Source organism: Oryctolagus cuniculus, chromosome 6 (genome assembly GCF_964237555.1).
Source record: "Oryctolagus cuniculus chromosome 6, mOryCun1.1, whole genome shotgun sequence".
Taxonomy (NCBI): Eukaryota; Metazoa; Chordata; class Mammalia; order Lagomorpha; family Leporidae; genus Oryctolagus; species Oryctolagus cuniculus.
The window spans coordinates 120,113,223-120,132,128 of record NC_091437.1 but is presented as its reverse complement, the minus strand read 5'-3'; the positions used below and the strand labels follow the sequence as shown (position 1 = coordinate 120,132,128).

The 18,906-nt window shown below is 47.5% G+C and overlaps 1 protein-coding gene across 11 annotated transcripts in view; it reads right to left on the bottom strand.

The window, feature by feature from the left end:
- Positions 1 to 8,109, bottom strand: part of DPY19L4 (dpy-19 like 4) — a 66,549-nt gene extending 58,440 nt beyond the window's left edge. For 2 of the 11 annotated variants that reach the window (XM_070075318.1, XM_017341443.3), the window contains exon 1: positions 7,357 to 7,516. In XM_070075318.1, coding sequence (XP_069931419.1) covers positions 7,357 to 7,372 — 16 coding nt within the window. In that variant the 5' untranslated portion in view covers positions 7,373 to 7,516. The other 9 variants (XM_070075319.1, XM_070075320.1, XM_051843914.2 and 6 more) reach the window with 8 other exon arrangements.
- Between the last annotated feature and the right edge of the window lie 10,797 nt (positions 8,110 to 18,906).

Sequence of the window (18,906 nt, the reverse complement as noted above, 5' to 3'; positions counted from 1 at the left end):
CTTTGAGTTAAGGGAAAATGAGATCTGGTTAACAAAGAATGAATGCTGACATAAAGTCAAATAAATTATTTAGAAGTTATTATTTTAAATGTTATCTTAAGGGGCTGGTGCTATGGTGGTTAAGTGTATATTTTTAAAAATAAATAAATTTGGCCGGCGCCGCGGCTCACTAGGCTAATCCTCCGCCTTGCGGCGCCGGCACACCGGGTTCTAGTCCCGGTCGGGGCGCCAGATTCTGTCCCGGTTGCCCCTCTTCCAGGCCAGCTCTCTGCTGTGGCCAGGGAGTACAGTGGAGGATGGCCCAGGTGCTTGGGCCCTGCACCCCATGGGAGACCAGGAAAAGCACCTGGCTCCTGGCTCCTGCCATCGGATCAGCGCGGTGCGCCGGCCGCAGCGTGCCGGCCGCGGCGGCCATTGGAGGGTGAACCAACGGCAAAAAGGAAGACCTTTCTCTCTGTCTCTCTCTCTCACTGTCCACTCTACCTGTCAAAAAAATAAAAAAAATAAAAAATAAAAAATAAATTTTATCTTAAAAAATACAAGAGGAAAACCACAAGAAATTTACAGAAGAGTTATACTTGCATGACTAAACACATTAATAGTATTGGACTTTTTTTTTTTTAAGATTTATTTATTTTACTTGAAAGAGTTACAAGAGAAGCAGAGGCAGAGGCAGAGAGAGAGTTCTTCCATCCACTGGTTCACTCCCCAAATGGCAGCAACGGCCGAGCTGCGCCGATCCGAAGCCAGGAGCCAGGAGCTTCTCCCAGGTCTCCCATGTGGGTGAAGGGGCCCACGGACTTGGGCCATCTTCCACTGCTTTTCCAGGCCATAGCAGACAGCTGGATCAGAAGTGGAGCAGCCATGACTAGAACCAGCATCCATATGGGATGCCGGCACTGCAGGCTGCAGCTTTACCTGCTATGCCACAGTGCCGGCCCCAGGACTTTTTTGTTTAAGATTTAATAATTTTATTTGAAAGGCAGAGTTACAGAGAGGCAGAGAGGCAGAGGCAGAGACAGAAACAGAGAGAGAGAGAGAGAGACAGAGAAAGAGAGTCTTCCATCTGCTAGTTCACTCCCCAGACGGAAGTGAACTATTAATATTATATAATTAATATTATTAATATTATAATTATAATAATTAATATTGTAATTATAAAATCAATATAATCATAATTATATCTTTATAATTATAATGACTGATATTATATAATTGTTAATATTAATATATTAATAAATATTCTTTATTTTAAATTTTGCACATTGCACTTTAACAATACATCCAAACATTTCTCAAGTGGATGTCTACTTTGTAAAACCATATATTCAGCTCATTGTCATTTCTGTACAGAAGTATAAGTACAACATTACCTTTTGCCACTAAGTTGCTTTAGTAAGTCTCTCAGGAAGAGAAACATTGAATGAAAAGAGACGGCTTAAATCATATGGCAGGCCTGTGCAGCCACGCAACTAAAGACACAAGCCTGAAGAAAGAACAAACTAATGAGGATACCTCCACCGTCTCCCAAAACAAGAAAGAATCACATTGATTTAAGATAAAATGTTGCCACAAGTCACTAAACAGACACAGAGAGAGAGAGACAGAGAAAGAGAGTCTTCCATCTGCTAGTTCACTCCCCAGACGGCCGAACGTCTGGAACAGCGCCGATCTGAGGACAAGGGCCAGGAGTGTCTTCCGGGTCTCCTACATGGGTGCAGAGGCCCAAGGATCTGGGCCATCTTCTACTGCTTTCCAGCAGAGAGCTGGATCAGAAGTGGAGCAGCCGAGACTCGAACCAGTGCCTATATGGGATGCTGACACTGCAGGCAGAGGCTTTACCTGCTATGTCACAGCGCTGGCCACAGTACTGGACTTTAAAAAAACTTAATTGGATAATTTCAGAAGTTAACACATCTACTGACAGTTAAATGTAATGTAGATGACTAACAGGCTGAATAGGAGGGTCTTTTTCACTAGACAGTCTAAAAACAAATATATAATAGACAGATAAATTGGGAAGGGGCATCCATATAATCATTGTTCTTACAAAAAGATATTTACCTTTTAAAAAACTTTATCAAATAAATCATTTTACAGAGACTTTAAAGTATTGTTTAAAAAAAAAGATTTGTTTTATTTATTTGAAATACAGTTACAGAGAGGTAGTGACAGAGAGAGGTCTTCCATCCACTGGTTCACTCCCCAGATGGCCACAATGGCCAGAGCTGGGCCAATCTGAAGCCAGGAGCCAGGAACTTCCTCTGGGTCTCCCAAGCAAGTGCAGGGGCCTTGGAACATCTTCTGTCTGCCTTCCCAGGTGCGTCAGTAGTGAGCTGGATCGGAAATGCAGCAGCCGGTACTAAGAACTGGCACCTGGCCAGCACCATGGCTCACTTGGCTAACCCTCCGCCTGCAGTGCCAGCACACCGGGTTCTAGTCCCAGCTGGGGCACCGGATTCTGTCCCAGTTGCTCCTCTTCCAGTCCAGCTCTCTGCTGTGGCCCGGGTAGGCAGTGGAGGATGGCCCAAGTGCTTGGGCCCTGCACCCCATGGGAGACCAGGAGGAAGCACCTGGCTCCTGGCTTCGGATTGGCGCAGCGCCGGCCGTGGTGGCCATTTTGGGGGTGAACCAATGGAAGGAAGACCTTTCTCTCTGTCTCTTTCTCTAACTCTGTCAAAAAAACAAACAAACAAACAAAAAAAAAACTGGCACCTGTATGGGATGCCGGCATTTCAGGCAGTGGCTTCCCTACTACGCCACAATGCTACCCCCTAAAACCAATTTTTTCCTGTCACCAAGAAACAAAACTGTATGCAAGTTTCATCTCATTTCCTTAATAATGATCTTATAACTTCATAATTGAGAGAGAAGTCATCTCTAGCTGAAAAACAGCAAAGGGCAAAATAATGGACAAAACAGATGCAGTTCCAACAAGAAAGCTCTGGGAAGGAATGAAAGTTTTCTTTTTATCATCTTCTTCTTCTTTTTTTTTTTTTTGACAGGCAGAGTAGACAGTGAGAGAGACAGACAGAAAGGTCTTCCTTTGCTGTTGGTTCACCCTCCAATGGCCGCCGCGCTGCTGCCGGGGAACCGCGCTGATCCTATGGCAGGAGCCAGGTACTTCTCCTGGTCTCCCAAGGACCTGGGCCATCCTCCACTGCACTCCTGGGCCACAGCAGAGAGCTGGCCTGGAAGAGGGGCAACCGGGACAGAATCTGGCGCCCCGACCGGGACTAGGTGGAGGATTAGCCTAGTGAGCCGCGGCACCGCCCAATCATCTTCTATTCTTAGTACTGTAAAGAAAAACCTGCAAATTCAGTCTCTGGTATGGTGATCTTCATATAAAATAGGAGAGTTACCAATGGACTTACAAACACTGTTCAAGTTGTCACTTCTTTGCTCTAATGTACCTTTCAGGACCATAAGTATAAACACTACTACATCAAGGAAGTCACAATTTTTGAAAGATCAGATTCCCACAGAGTATTTACCCAAAGAAAGAGCTGGATCCAAGTGAATGTGAACAAACAAAAAGGGATATAGAGAACAGGTGATTATAAGTAAACTATGGACTATTTTGTCTAACTTCGACATAGTAAATACAAGATAACATGAGCTATTTTTTAAAGATTTATTTATTTAGTTCAAAGTCAGAGTTCCAGAGTCAGACAAAGAGACACAGAGAGAGAGAGAGAGGGAAAGAGATCTTCTAGCCACTCCCCAGGATGGCCACAATGGCCTGAAGCCAGGAATCAGAAGCTTCATCCAGGTCTCCCACATGGAAGGCAGGGACCTAAGTACTTGGGCCATCTTTCACTGCTTTCCTAGGCACACTGGCAGGGAGCTGGATCAAAACTGGAGTACGCAGCAGCCATATGAGATTCTGGCGTGGCAGGTGGAGGCTTTATCAGACACACCACAGTGCCAGCCCCTACATGAGCTGTTTTTTTTTTCTTTTTTAAAAGGTTTATTTATTTATTTATTTATTTGAAAGAGAGAGTTACAGAGAGGCAGAGACAGACAGAGGTCTTCCATCCACTGGTTCACTTCCCAAATGGCCGCAATGGCCAGAGCTGAGCTGATCTGAAGCCAAGAGCTTCCTTGGGGTCTCCTATGTAAGTGTAGAAGCCCAAGGACTTGGGCCATATTCTACTGCTTTTTTAGGCCATAGCAGAGAGCTGGATCAGGAGTGGATCAGCCAGGACTCAAACTAGCGGCCACAGGGGATGCTGGCACTGTAGGCAACAACTATATCCACTACACCACAGCACCAGCCCCTGCATGAGCTATATTAAAAATGTATAGGATGCCAAATAAATAGGAAGTACCTAGAATAATGTCTGACACATAAACAGGTTTGCTATAAATATTATCATTAATAGCATTATTATAGGGATGGGCACTACTGTATAGCAAGTCAAATTACAGCCTGCAATACCTGCATCTTACAATGGAGTAACCAGTTCATGTCCTGGCTCCTCCACTTCCAATTTAGCTTCTTGCTAATGCATCCTGGGAGGCAGCAGATGATGGTTCCATGTGGAAAACCTGAATGGAGTTCTGGGTTCCTGGCTCTGGCTTAGCCCAGCCTTGGCTATTGTAGGCATTTGGGGAGTAAGCAAGAAGATGGAAGATGCCTATTTATCTATCCTTGCAAATCCAACTTTCAAGTAGATGAAAATAAATAAATAAATAAAATTTAGGGGCAGGTGTCATTGCACAGTGGGTTAAGCTGCTGCTTTATATGCACACAACTCATACCCGAGTGTGGGTTTGAATCCCAGGTAACCTGCACTTACGATCCAGCTTCCTGCTACTAATGGGTCTGGGAGCCAGCAGAGGATGGCACAAGTACTTGGGTTTCTGCAACCATTGTGGGAGATCTGGATCAAGTTTCTGGTGTCTGGGTTCAATCTAGCCCAGCCCTGGCTGTTGCAGCCATTTAGAGAGTGAACCTACAGATGCAAGATCTCTCTCTCTCTGTCTCTTCCTCATTTTGTCACTATGCTTTCAAATAATATCTCTTTTTAAAATGAGAATTTAATTACTCATTGTTGACTATTTATATCCCAGCACCTGTCAGTGCAGGGACCCAAATATTTATGTAGTTAAAAATTTGTTGAATGAGGAGCTGACATTGTGGCACTGCCACCACCTGCATCAGCCCATATTGGTGTGCCAGTTTGAGCTGTGGATGTTCCACTTCCAATCCAGCTCCCTGCTAATGTGCCTGGGAAAGCAGCAGAGGACAGCCCAAGTGCTTCAGCCCCTGTACCTACATGTGTAACTCAGACGAAGCTTCTGGCTTCAGCCTGGCCCAACCCCAGCTATTACAGCCAGCGTACCAGGGGATGGAAGCTCACTCCCTCTACCTGTCTAGCCCAGTCTCTGTGTAATTCTTTCAAATAAATAAATCTCTAAAGAAAAATAAGCTGAATGAAACTATGTTTCTTTTTTTTTTTTTCATTTTATTTGAAAGGCAGAGTTACAGAGAGACAGAGGCAAAGAAACAGAGACAGAGACAGACAGAGTCTTCCATCTGCTGGTTCATTCCCCAGATGGTTGCAACGGCTGGAGCTGTGCTGATCCGAAACCAGGAGCCAGGAACTTCTGGGTCTCCCACGTGAGTGCAGGGGCCCAAGGACTTGGGTCATCTTCTACTGCTTTCCCAGGCCTTAGCAGAGAGCTGCATTGGAAGTGGAGCAGCCAGGACTTGAACCAGCGCCCAAATGGGATGCCGGCACTGCAGGCGGCTGCCTTACTCGCTACGTCACAGCACCGGCCCCCCCAAAACTATGTTTCAATAATACTGTAATCCATTAACTATTCTATATAAAATGTATTTATTGCTTTTGGATTACTGATAATTCTATAACCAAAAATCATTTATCATTCTATACTACAAGTGGATTTTATAAAATTACAGTTTTTCATTGGTTTCATATCTATTTAATTAGGTATCACTTTGTATGATGTACAAAGCTTTTAAGTATTGAAGAATTAATTTTTTTCATGTTTTAACTTAAGCATGAATGTACTCATGGGAACATACTATCTAGTTTATCAACCTATCCCAATTGATTTGCAATAGTCAGAGAAGGAAACCATACCACGTAATGTTCCAAATGAAATATACTGCCACCACAGACAAAACCAGGCAAACAAATGGAATTACATTCTTCATTACCACCTACAAATAGCATTGGTTTTGAAGCTGTTTTTAGGCAGAGTGTCATAAATTTAGAGCAGCGCTAAATCTCTGAAAACTCCAGGAAGAGGAAGGAAATGAAAAGGAAACATGAGCCTAAGGGCAGGGTAGCAAGTCACAGAGCAGTAAACACTTCTTAGTTTTTTTAAAAAGCTTTCTTTCCGTTGAATTCTTTGCATTTTTGGTTCGAAAAGGTTTACACCTAAATCAACTCTCCTATCATAACTCAAAATTCAAGCAAGTAAAAAGCCACGTCTTCCACCAGAAATGCAATCCCTAACTGCTCAAAGGACGCACACATTCCTATTCTTGAAACCAAGTGGAGGGACCATGAAGTTGTTAATGCCATGAATATTTCCTTGTTCGATCTAGCCTTAGCTGGTAAGTTTCTTCCAACTTCCCATTCTGCTCCCACACCTCTCTCTCACTTTGGACAGACATCCTGCTGGACGAATTCGTCTTCTCAGCGCCGGCTCTGAGGCGGCGTGCAGACCCTTCCCCACTCCCATCCACTGGACCCCCCTCCGGGCCTCGCCATCCCCCAGCCGAGACCACCTACACGTCTCTGCCGGTTGCCATTTCCCACTCGTCCTAAGTGACCGTGGCCTTCTTCACCGTCTGCGTGTTCATGCCCTTCCAATTCACTTACCGCGTTAACCCCAAATACCTGTCTCGATTTACACTCGTGGCGCGCGTGCCCTCGCACACTTGAGCTTCGTCCGCGTCCACGCACCTCTACAGATGGCGCTCAGGACGGGGGGGATCCCCGGCTAATCAGCTGTCCCATTCAAACCGGCTACACACTCCCGAAATCTACATCTTCTAATCCAAACAGTGTCCGCACCCCCCAGAGGGGTCCGCTCACAGCCCTCTCTCTCAACCACTCCCCTAACGGCTTTCTCTCTTCCAACCGATTCCCAACTTTAAGCTCCACCTTTGCTTCCCACTTCGGCAGACAAAACTTCGGGCCACTCGCCCCGCTCCTTCCCAATTTCTCTGCACATTCACCCGAAGCCCGGGCTCCTTCCCGCCCTCCGCGCGCGCCGTGGCGGCCAGCCGTCCAGGCCTCCGGGCCCCTCGCGCCCCCGCCCCTCTTCCCCGAGACCACCGGCGGCAGTTGGCGCGCTGGACCCCAGGGCCGTCACCTTCTTCCTCCGCCATCGTCTCTGCGGGCGCCGAGGGACTCCTGCGGCTCCCGCGCGGCCCGGCGGCTCCCTCCCTCCGCGTCGCCGAAGCCCTCGGCCGCCCCGGGCCCGCTCCCGGCCGCCGCGCCCCCACTTCCTGACCCGCCCCCCTCCGGTGTCGCTGCCAACCGCGTCCCCCGGGCGGCCCGGGAACCACAGTGCTGGGAGCGGAGGGCGGCCGGAGCGTTTCGCTGCGGCGCCTGGGCCTGCGCGGGCAGGAAGGAGGCTCGGCGCTGGGGGCGCCGCCCACGGCTGCTGTTCCTCGCCGGCTCCTTCCTGGGAAAACTAGGCTGCTGGTTCTCACTGCGGCGCCTCCCGTCGCCCATCCCTTCGCAAAAAGTCGAGGCCCAGGCGTGCTTTCCGCGACTCTCTAGGAGTCGGAGACCGGCCCTCCTCAGCTACATCTCCCACATCCAGCCGCCATTCCCGCCCCGTTTGACCAAGAGGAAACTGGTCCAGCGCAGTGCAGGTCGCCAAGCTCGTCCCGGCCAGAAGTGGGTCCCGGGCTGCGACGTGCAGCCGGCGCCTGCGATCTCGCCGGGGTTTCAGGGCTCAGTGGCGCTTTGGTTTAGTACACCGCTTGACCATTACCGGAAAGAAGTTTGCGCTTGGAATTGGTTCCACAGGCACATTTGCATTTTATGATCTTGGAGAAGGGGAGGGGGACACCATAGCACTGTGGTGTGTGGCGCAGGGGGTGCACGTACACATCCCATAGCAACAGAACGTAGGTTTAAACTTGTTACACTGTTTACGGCTTCACTTTGATTCTATCTGGAATTTTCCCAACAATACATAAGGTAAATTTAGAAACCCATAAAATACCCGTTTTAAAATATAAGAAACAAGCCTAAGAACTCAATGAAGTCATGGGGGTAATTAGGGATATCCCTTAGCAGGTAGCAAAATTCTCCAAAAAAGTAGTTTATTAAGTTAGCAAATTTGAGGAGAAGCTATCCTGTGGTGGTTTGTTTTTTTTTTTTTTTTTTTTTTTTTTTTTTGCAGTGTTATGCAGAAACAGTTCCAGGAGCTCTATTTTATGTATTTGATTCCTTATTTTGCCTTCAAAAAAAGCAGCGCACCACGAGGTAGAAACGAGCAGAAAAGGGCAAAGCCCAGAGGAAACAGAATCAGCAGACCTTGAAAACCACCGGATATGGGCAGCGGATACTTGGGTCTTGCTTATCAAATTAGCTGCAAGCTGTACCTCTTGGGAGGCCAATAAGGTGGCCCTTGAGGGCGACTGTTAGGACTGTTATCCAAGTTTATTAACCTGATAGCCTATACAGATCATTCAGATTGCCTGAAGGTGGCAAATGGATTTAATAGTAAACTTGCTTGCTCTATATAGTAGTCAATGAAATAAAGAAAAAATAGCTTTTCCAAATCCCATATAGGTGTCCACTCAATTCTGGGCTGCACCACTTCTGGTCCAGCTTCCTGCATTATAATGGCCTGGGAAAGCAGCGAATATGGCCCAAGTGCTTGGTTGCCTGCACCCATGTGGGAGACCCAGAAGAAGCTTCTGGCTCCCAGATTATTTGTGGCCATTCAGGGAGTGAATCAGTGCATGGAAGAACTCTCTCTGTGTGTAACTCTACACTTCAAATAAGTAATTTTTTTTTAAAAAAAGAAGGAACTATGAAAGAAGTTAAAGATAGTTATTCAATGATTTCACAGAAATTAGTAGACTACTAATTGTGTTGCCTAGTGGGAACCCTAACACTTCTAAAGAAGATGAAAGTGAAACAAACAAACAAACAAAAAAAGGTGGAGTGTCTGAGCCCAGACCCAATTTAACTTGCTGTGAAAGAAATAAGACATCTAATGCAAAATATGTGCTTTTTTAAAGATTCCTTCTATTTGTGCTGCACCCCCCAAAAAGTAAAACTCTTAACTACTCAAGATGTTGCCTTGCAGCAGGCTTTACAGCTGAGTTTCCAGTAGGTCAATTCGCTAAGACCACTGCTTCCAGGTGGTAATGCACAAGGCTGGTGGACACATGGTCCAAAAGTGATTCAGTTGAGAACTTTGTTACAGGAAGATCTATCTCAGTTTGTATTCCAAGTTCTTGCTCCTACAGAAATAAGAACTCAAAACAGAGCCACAAAAACAGTGCAAGAGCCAGCGCTGGGGCATAGCAGGTGAGGCTTCCACCTGCAGTGCTGGCACCCAATATGGGTGCCAGTTCAAGTCCTGGCTGCTCCATTTCCGATCCAGCTCTGCTGTGGCCTGGGAAAGCAGTCCTTGGGCCCCTGCACCCACATGGGAAGACCCAGCGGAAGTTCCTGGCTCCTGTGGCCAACTGAGGAGTGAACCAGCAATGGAAGACCTCTCTCTCTCTCTTCTCTCTCTCTCTCTCTCTCTCTCTCTCTCTCTCTCTCTGCTTCTCCTCTCTGTGTAATTCTGACTTGCAAATAAATAATTTTTAAAAAAATTTATTTGACAGGCAGAGTTACAGACAGCGAGAGAGTGAGACAGATAGAAAGGTCTTCCTTCCTCTGGTTCACTCCCCAAGTGGCCGCAATGGCCAGAGCCATGCCGATCTGAAGCCAAGAGCCAGGTCTCTCACATGGGTGACGGGGCCCAAGCACTTGGGCCATCCTCCACTGCTTTCCCAGGCCACAGCAGAGAGCTGGACTGGAAGAAGAGCAACCGGGACTAGAACCGGCGCCCATATGGGATGCCAGCGCTGCAGGCGGAGGATTAACCTAGTGTGCCATGGCGCCGGCCCCTGATAAATATTTTTTTTTTTTAAAAAAGTAAGCAAGCTATAATTTTAAAAAAGTGCAGAAGTGAGAACAGGATTTATTTAAAAGTGACAGAGTGAATATACATTCACACTTGAGTGTGGGGACCCCACCTGGAGAGGGATCCATCATAAGTGAATCAGAGCGTTGCCTACAAGGAAAGAACGTGAAAGGACTAGAAGCCACAAAGCAGAAAGGGCTTTTCCCATGTGTAACAGTCTTCTTCAGGGTGGTACGCTAGTTGAATATACTTGAGGAGTGAAGTCTGGGTGGGGTTTGTTGTGTGAGAGGCTTTCTGGGCATTTCATGGTGCCTACACCTGCAGCTCAGCTTCTGCTTGGCCCTCATTGTGTCTCCTTCTTCCCTGCATAGGGGAAGCAGGCGCCTCATGGAAGAGTGGACTTACAGGAGTGATGGGGTAGAGTTACAGTGTGGGACTAGAGGCAGAAATTGTGAGCAAAATCTTCTAGCTCACCTGTTGCTACCTAGTCTTCCTACCTGTTTCCCCTCATATCAACTTGACTGGCAAACTTAGGCCTGCTAGTTTCCGGTCCACATTTTGAGGGGTCATTTCATTCTGTTTGCCTCACCTTGACCAACTGTAAACTTTCCACATTTTCTCAAATGGTGTTTTACTTAAAGATCATTTCATATTACTCTCTAAAAATATCCATTGTACACAGAAGGGGTCATCAAACTTCTAGACATGCCAGAAAACCATATTGCTCTTTGAGACTAGATTTTAAGAAGTCTTGGGGCAGGCGTTGTGGCACAGTGGGGTAAGCTGCTCCTAGGGACATAGGGACAACATATCAGAGTGCCTGGGATTGACTTCTGCCTCTGCTTCTCATTCAGCATCCTACTAATGCACACCCTGAGGGGCAACAGATAATGGAAGAAGTCCTTGAGTCCATGAAACCCACATGGGAGACCTCAAAGGAGTTCCTGGCTCTGCCTTTAGCCGGGGCCCAGCCTGGCTATTGGAAGCATTTGGGGGAATAAACCAGTGGATGAAAATTTCTCCCCTCCCCCTCCCCTGCCCCCGCCCTTGGTTTCTCTCTGTCACTCTTTCAAATATCTAAGAACAAATAAACTTTTTTTTGGAAAGTGAAGTCTTGGGAGGGGTAATCAACCTAGTGGTTAGGGCACCAGTTAGATCAACTGTTTCCATATCGGAGTCCTGCTCTACTGCTGACTCCAATTTCCTGCTCTTGCAGACCCTGGCAAACAACAGCTCAAGTACTTGGATCCCTGCCACCCCCACGGGAGACCTGGATTGTGTTCCTGGCTCCTGGCTTTGACCTGGTCCAGCCCAGATCATTGTGGGCATTTGGAGAGTGAATTAGCAGATGGGAATACTCTGTTTCTCACTTTCTTATCTTCTCTCTCAAATTTAAACATGAGTTAAATTTTTTTAAAGATTTATTTATGAGCAAAAATTAAGCAGCTTCACCATAATATTTTTTTTAATTTTTTTGCCACGCAGAGTTAGACAGTGAGAGAGACACATAGAGAGAGTTATAGACAATGAGAGACAGAAAGGTCTTCCTTCCATTGGTTTGTTAGGTAGGAAGTCAGTTATGAGCTTATGTGTGTGTGACATAAAAGCCTAAAGAGAAGACATCTATGTCCATCCAGCATATGCATCTGCATCTCAAAGTCATCCTGACAATGTTTCAGGGGCAGCCTGGTATTCGAATCCTGCCCTGCCCCCTTCCACCTGATAACCTGCCAGGTGGAGGTCCCCACCCCTTCTGCCTGACAAATCTTCCACAATCTCCCAGATGCAGCCCAGTATCTGCATTTCAAACACCCTGCTCCAGATCCCCATTCTCTAGGGGGTCCTGCTCACCCTTCCTCTGAACCCAGGATGGCACTGGCTAGGCTTCCTCCTGTCTGATACCTTCAGGGGAAAACTCAGATAGGAGCTTCTTAATATTTACATCCATAAAATCCTTTGTTTCAGGAGGAGATGTGTGAAGACAAAGACCCATCTCCTTAACAACCCCCCCCCCAACCCTCAGCCCTCTGACTCTCTGCTGAGCCACCCCCCTGGTCTAGCCAGGTGTACTCCACTCAACCATGTAACCTCGCTCCTTCCTCCCCTCCCCCCGCCAGTCCAAGCGACTGCACTCTTTCCCAGGTCCTGTCTCGAGAGGTGCCCCTCCATCCTTACGGATGTCCCTTCCCTAATAAACCTTGCTATTTTACCTCCCACTACTCTCTGTCTCACGCCTGAATTCTTGCGCGAAGACAGGAACCCTGCATTTCTCTGGTAAACAGGTTCACTCCCCTAATGGCTGCTACGGCTGACGCTGCGCCGATCTGAAGCCAGGAGCCAGGTGCTTCCTCCTGGTCTCCCATGCGGTGCAGGGACCTAAGCATTTGGGCCATCCTCCGCTGTCCTCCGGGCCACAGCAGAAAGCTGGACTGGAAGAGTACCCAGCACCCCAATCAAGACTAGAACCCGGGGTGCTGGCGCCACAAGCGGAGGATTAGCCAAGTGAGCCACGGCGCCAGCCAGCTTCACCATAATATTAAGAAATGAGTAGCCTGCGCCACAGCTCAATAGGCTAATCCTCCACCTAGCGGCACCGGCACACCGGGTTCTAGTCCCGGTTGGGGCGCCGGATTCCTTCCCTGTTGCCCCTCTTCCAGGCCAGCTCTCTGCTGTGGCCCAGGAAGGCAGTGGAGGATGGCCCAAGTGCTTGGGCCCTGCACCCCATGGGAGACCAGGAGAAGCACCTGGCTCCTGCCTTCGGATCAGCGGGGTGCGCCGGCCGCTGCGCGCCGGCCTTGGCGGCCAGGCCATTGGAAGGTGAACCAACGGCAAAAGGAAGACCTTTCTCTCTGTCTCTCTCTCTCACTATCCACTCTGCCTGTAAAAAAAAATTAAAAAAAAAGAAGAAGAAAGAAAAAAAAGAAAAGAAGAAAGAAATGAGCAAGAGCTGAACTGCTTGGACGTGATAAGAACCACCCATGGCCCGCACACACCATCCTCGGGACCTTATCGACCCCACGCTGACTGCTGGAAGTGTATAGAAACAGCACACTGAGGAGACCCAGTGAGACTCTGAAAGATCCCCTGAGGGCGGCAGAGTGGATGCTGTGGGTTGACCCACTGCCTCAGACCTTCCCAGGAGAGTTCTCCCAGCCAGCCCTGCCTGCGCTCACCTGGTGCCAAGGCTCTGAGCCCTGAACTCACCTGGTGTTAAAGCCCAGCTCACCCGAAGCTGAGACCTGCTTTCCTTGGCTCAGAGGCACCACTGGTGCAGAAGTGATGAGAATCTGCCCTCTATAGCTAAGACACGTGGTGAGGAACACCAGAGGTACTTTGGGAACCTTGGGTGATTGGTTGCCCAGTGCATTGTGTGAATTAGAATGTGTGACATCTCACTGCATAATAAAATCCTTATTGGAACCAAAACAGCCTCGATGCCTTACAGGCGCGTCAGGCCAGTGCCTTGGCGTGGCAGTAAAGTCGCTGCCTACAGTGCTGTCATCCCATATGGACCTGCTCTGGCCATTGTGGCCATTTAGGGAGTGAACCAATGGATGGTAGATTTTCTCTCTGCCTCTGCCTCTAACTCTGCCTTACAAATAAATACATAAATCTCTTTTTTGATATATATTTTTAAAGATTTATTTATTTTTATTTATTATTAAATCTTTAAAATATATTTTAAAATGGTCAATATTTATTATTTATTACTAAATAAGTAAATCTTTTTTAATATGTATATATATTTTTTATTTTTTGACAGGCAGAGTGGACAGTGAGAGAGAGAGACAGAGAGAAAGGTCTTCCTTTGCCATTGGTTCACCCTCCAATGGCCACCGCGGCCGGCGCACTGCGGCCGGCGCACCACGCTGATCCGATGGCAGGAGCCAGGAGCCAGGTGCTTTTCCTGGTCTCCCATGGGGTGCAGGGCCCAAGCACTTGGGCCATCCTCCACTGTACTCCCTGGCCACAGCAGAGAGCTGGCCTGGAAGAGGGGCAACCGGGACAGAATCCAGCGCCCCAACCGGGACTAGAACCCGGTGTGCCGGCGCCGCTAGGCGGAGGATTAGCCTAGTGAGCCGCGGCGCCGGCTTTATTATGTATATTTTTAAAGATTTATTTATTCATTTGAAAGGCAGAGTTACAGAGAGGCAGAGGCAGAGAGAGAGGGAGAGAGAGAGAGAGAGAGATTGAGTCTTTCATCCCTTGGTTCACTCCCTAAATGGTCTCAAAGATCAGAGCTGGGCCAATCCAAAGCCAGGAGCCAGGAGTTTCTTCTGCATTTCCCATGTGGGTGCAGGGACCCAAGAACTTGGGCTATCTTCTACTGCTTTCCCATGCAATAGCAGAGAGCTGGATTGGAAGCAGAGCAGCCAGGACTCAAGCCTGCACCCATATGGGATGCTGGCACTGCAGGTGGTGACTTTACCTGCTACACCACAGCACCAGCCCCTGAGTTAAATCTTTAGGAAATATAGATTAAGGGGCTTTTGTACTAAAATGAGTAAGATAATCAAGAGATAAGGCAATGGAAATAAAAATATTCAGAAATGGGGCCGCACTCTGATGTAGTAGGTTAAGCCTTCACCTGTGGTGCCGGCATTCCATATGGTCTCCGATTCCAGTCCCAGTTGCTCCACTTCCCATCCAGCTCCCTGCTATGGCCTGGGAATGCATGGAAGAAGGCCTAAGTGCTTGGCCCCTGCACTCGCGTGGGAAACCCAAGAAGCTCCTGGCTCCTGGCTTTGGATTGGCTCAGGTCCGGCCTGTTGTGGCCATTTGGGGAGTGAACCAGCAGATGGACAATCTCTCAGTCTCTCTCTCCCTCTATAGCTCTGCCTTTTGAATAAAATAAATAAACCTTTTTTTTTCATCTTTTTTTTTTTTTTTTTTTTTTTTTTTTACAGGCAGAGTGGACAGTGAGAGAGAGAGACAGAGAGAAAGGTCTTCCTTTGCCGTTGGTTCACCCTCCAATGGCTGCTGCGGCTGGCGCGCTGTGGCCAGCGTACCGCGCTGATCCGAAGGCAGGAGCCAGGTACTTATCCTGGTCTCCCATGGGGTGCAGGGCCCAAGCACTTGGGCCATCCTCCACTGCACTCCCTGGCCACAGCAGAGAGCTAGCCTGGAAGAGGGGCAACTGGGAAAGAATCCGGCGCCCCAACCGGGACTAGAACCCGGTGTGCCGGTGCCGCAAGGCGGAGGATTAGCCTAGTGAGCCGCGGCGCTGGCCCATAAATAAATCTTTAAAAACAATATTCAAAGACAATGGATTCAAAATATGCTGGAAATAAAATCTACAGGGCCTACTGACAAATTTGATGTAATAAATTATGAGTTGATGATGATTCCCTGAAGTTTTTATATTGAAATTAATCATGTGGTTTTGTTTTTTTAAAGACTTATCTGTTTATTTGAAAGGCAGAGTTACAGAGAGGAAGAAAGAGAGAGAGTTGGAGAGAGGAAGAAAGAGAGAGATGTTCCATCTACTGGTTCACTCCCCAAATAGCCAAAATGGCAGGTGCTGGGGCAGGCTGAAGCCAGAAGCATCTTCTGGGTTTCCCACATGGGTTCAGGGGCCCTAGCACCTACGATGCTTTCCCAGAGGCATTAGCAGGGAACTGGATTGGAAGTGGAGCAACCCATATGGGATGCTGGCATTGCAGGCAGCGGCTTTACCCACTATAACATAGCACTGGCCCTAAAATATAAGTTTTTTTAACCCCTGGGTAAAACTCAAGTAGTAGTAGTTTTTTTTTTTAATGAAACTGATCATATGGAACAATATTCATAAAGAAAAGTATTATTGAGACTGAGTGGGATTTTGTGAAGAATTTTCCAGACAAAATTTCTGTTTTAATAAACAGAGGTTGCTAACCTTGGGCTCAGATGCCATCTTCTCTTCTTTCAGATAGCAAGTCAAATATTTGTGAAATTGAATTGAATTATATTGTCAGATAAAAATCTATAAGACTATAGTGTGATTACAGCTCATGCAATTTGGGGAAAATACTTAGACTAAAAATTGTTGTTTTTCTGAAACTTCCATTTAATTATTTTCTTTGCCTCCCAGGATCTGTACTGGTGAGAAGCTGGAATCAGGAGCTGGAGCCAAAATCCAAAGCCGGGCACTCTGGTATGGGACATGAGCATCTTATCCACTAGGCAACCCCCTGGCCCAACATACGCTTTATTTATGTTTTTGTTTTTGCTAACTCAGACAACCCCATGTAGAGACTGAGGCTGAATACCCACAGGCCTTCTCAGCAAATGATATTTAGATAAAGGCGGACTCTGAGTACCTCAATTCCATTAATCCAGAAAAATATTTTCCATTCCTAAAGTCCTGACAGATGAAGTTACTTTGGCTGTTTTCCCAGCCTACAAAGGGTTCAGGCCAGACCCTGGTGGGCTGACTGCTGCTGGGGTGGCCAGTGACAAACCCTTCAGCCAACTGGCCTCTGAGGATCACATAGTGGCTCTGTCCACACCTGCCACATTGGACAGTGCTCTCACTCCAAAGTGCAGATATCTGAAAGAGTGCAGTGATTTGGGGAGAAAGTGTTTTCTACCTCAATGATGACTTATTACTATTATAGCTGTTGTACAACAGGAAAACTGCCGTGACTCATCAGTTTCGGGAATTATGATAGGGTTTAAGAATAGAAAAAAATTTAAATCCTAGAAGAATCCTAGGTATAGGAGCTGGCACTGTGGTGTAGCGGGTAAAGCTACCGCCTGCAGTGCCAGTATCCCATATGGGCACCAGTTCAAGTCCTGGTTGTTCCACTTCCTATCCCGCCCTCAGCTATGGCCTGGGAAAACAGTGGAATGTGGTCCAAGACCACGGGTCCCTGAACCTGTGCGGAACACCCAGAAGAAGCTCCTGGCTCTTGGCTTTGGATCATCACAGTTCTGGCCATTGTGGTCAGTTGGAGAGTGAACCAGCGGATGCAAGACCTCTCTCCCTTTCTTTGCCTCTGCCTTTCTGTAACTCTGCCTTCCAAATAAATACATCTTTAAAAAAAAAAAAAAAAAGGAATCCTAGGTGTAAACCCTCTGGTGGAGAATAACAAGTAGCACTACACATCCAGTAGATGGCAGAAGCAGTCCAAATCATCATGTTTTGGTAAATAGCGTTATCTGACTCTCTTTGGCTGTGTACTACATTATAAAAAGTGACCCTTTGGATTTGTATTTCAATGTGAAAAGCATATCATTAATAAAAATAATAGTAACATTAAAAAATTGACAAAATGATGTTAAAGAAAAATAAGCATTGCTTTTTAAACAACACTTAGGCCGGCGCCGTGGCTCAATAGGCTAATCCTCTGCCTGCGGCGCCAGCACACCGGTTTCCAGTCCCGGTCGGGGCACTGGATTCCTTCCCTGTTGCCCCTCTTCCAGGCCAGCTCTCTGCTGTAGCCTGGGAGTGCAGTGGAGGATGGCCCAAGTGCTTGGGCCCTGCACCCGCATGGGAGACCAGGAGAAGCACCTGGCTCCTGCCTTAGGATCAGCACATTGCGCTGGCCACAGCACACCGGCCGCGGCGGCCATTGGAGGGTGAACCAACAGCAAAAGGAAGACCTTTCTCTGTCTCTCTCTCTCACTGTCCACTCTGCTTGTCAAAAAAAAATTATTTATAAATAAATAAATTTCATTTTATTTATTTTATTAAAAATTTATTTATTTATTTGAAAGTCAGAGTTACACAGAGAGAGGAGAGGCTGAGAGAGAGAGAGAGGTCTTCCATCGGATGGTTCACTCCCCAGATGGCCGCAACAGCCAGAGCTGTGTGCCGATCCGAAGCCAGAAGCCAGGAGCTTCCTCTAGTTCTCCGACGTGGGTGCTGGGGCCCAAGGACTTGGGTCATCTTTTACTGCTTTCCCAGGCCACAGTAGAGAGCTGGATTGGAAGTGGAGCAGCCAGGACTCGAACCGGTGCCCATATGAGATGCCAGCGCTTTAGGCCACGGCATTAACCCGCTGTGCCACAGCGCCTGCCCCAATAAATTTTCTTAAAAAATAAAATTTTAAAACTCATTCTGGAAATAGAGGGTGACAAAATTTGGTGCAGAGTCTCAATATCGAGACAAAAATGGGTGACACAATGGTGACTAGAATGGTGAACTAATTAAAAATGTCCTCCTTAACTTCAACACCTGGCTGTGAATGGTGCTAGTTTCGGGAGTATGACGTCCCCAAGGGGCAACAGGTTTTGGACACAGGAGGGTTCTGTCTTAAGCATGTGGAGTTTGAAATTCCTGGGAGACATCCATGAGAAAACGTTCACTGGATGTTGGGGTGAGGAGTGTACAGCTCCACAAAGGAGTGTGAAAAGAGAGGAATTTATTCACTCCGTGAGAAAGAAAGAGATGGCTGAGGGGCCGGCGCCGCGGCTCAATAGGCTAATCTTCCACCTTGCGGCGCCGGCACACCAGGTTCTAGTCCCGGTCGGGGCGCCGGATTCTGTCCCGGTTGCCCCTCTTCCAGGCCAGCTCTCTGCTGTGGCCCGGGAGGGCAGTGGAGGATGGCCCAAGTACTTGGGCCCTGCACCCCATGGGAGACCAGGATAAGTACCTGGCTCCTGCCATCGGATCAGCGTGGTACGCTGGCCGCAGTGCGGCGGCCATGGCAGCCATTGGAGGGTGAACCAACGGCAAAGGAAGACCTTTCTCTCTGTCTCTCTCTCTCTCACTGTCCACTCTGCCTGTCAAAAATAAATAAATAAATAAATAAATAAATAAATAAATAAAAGCGAGAA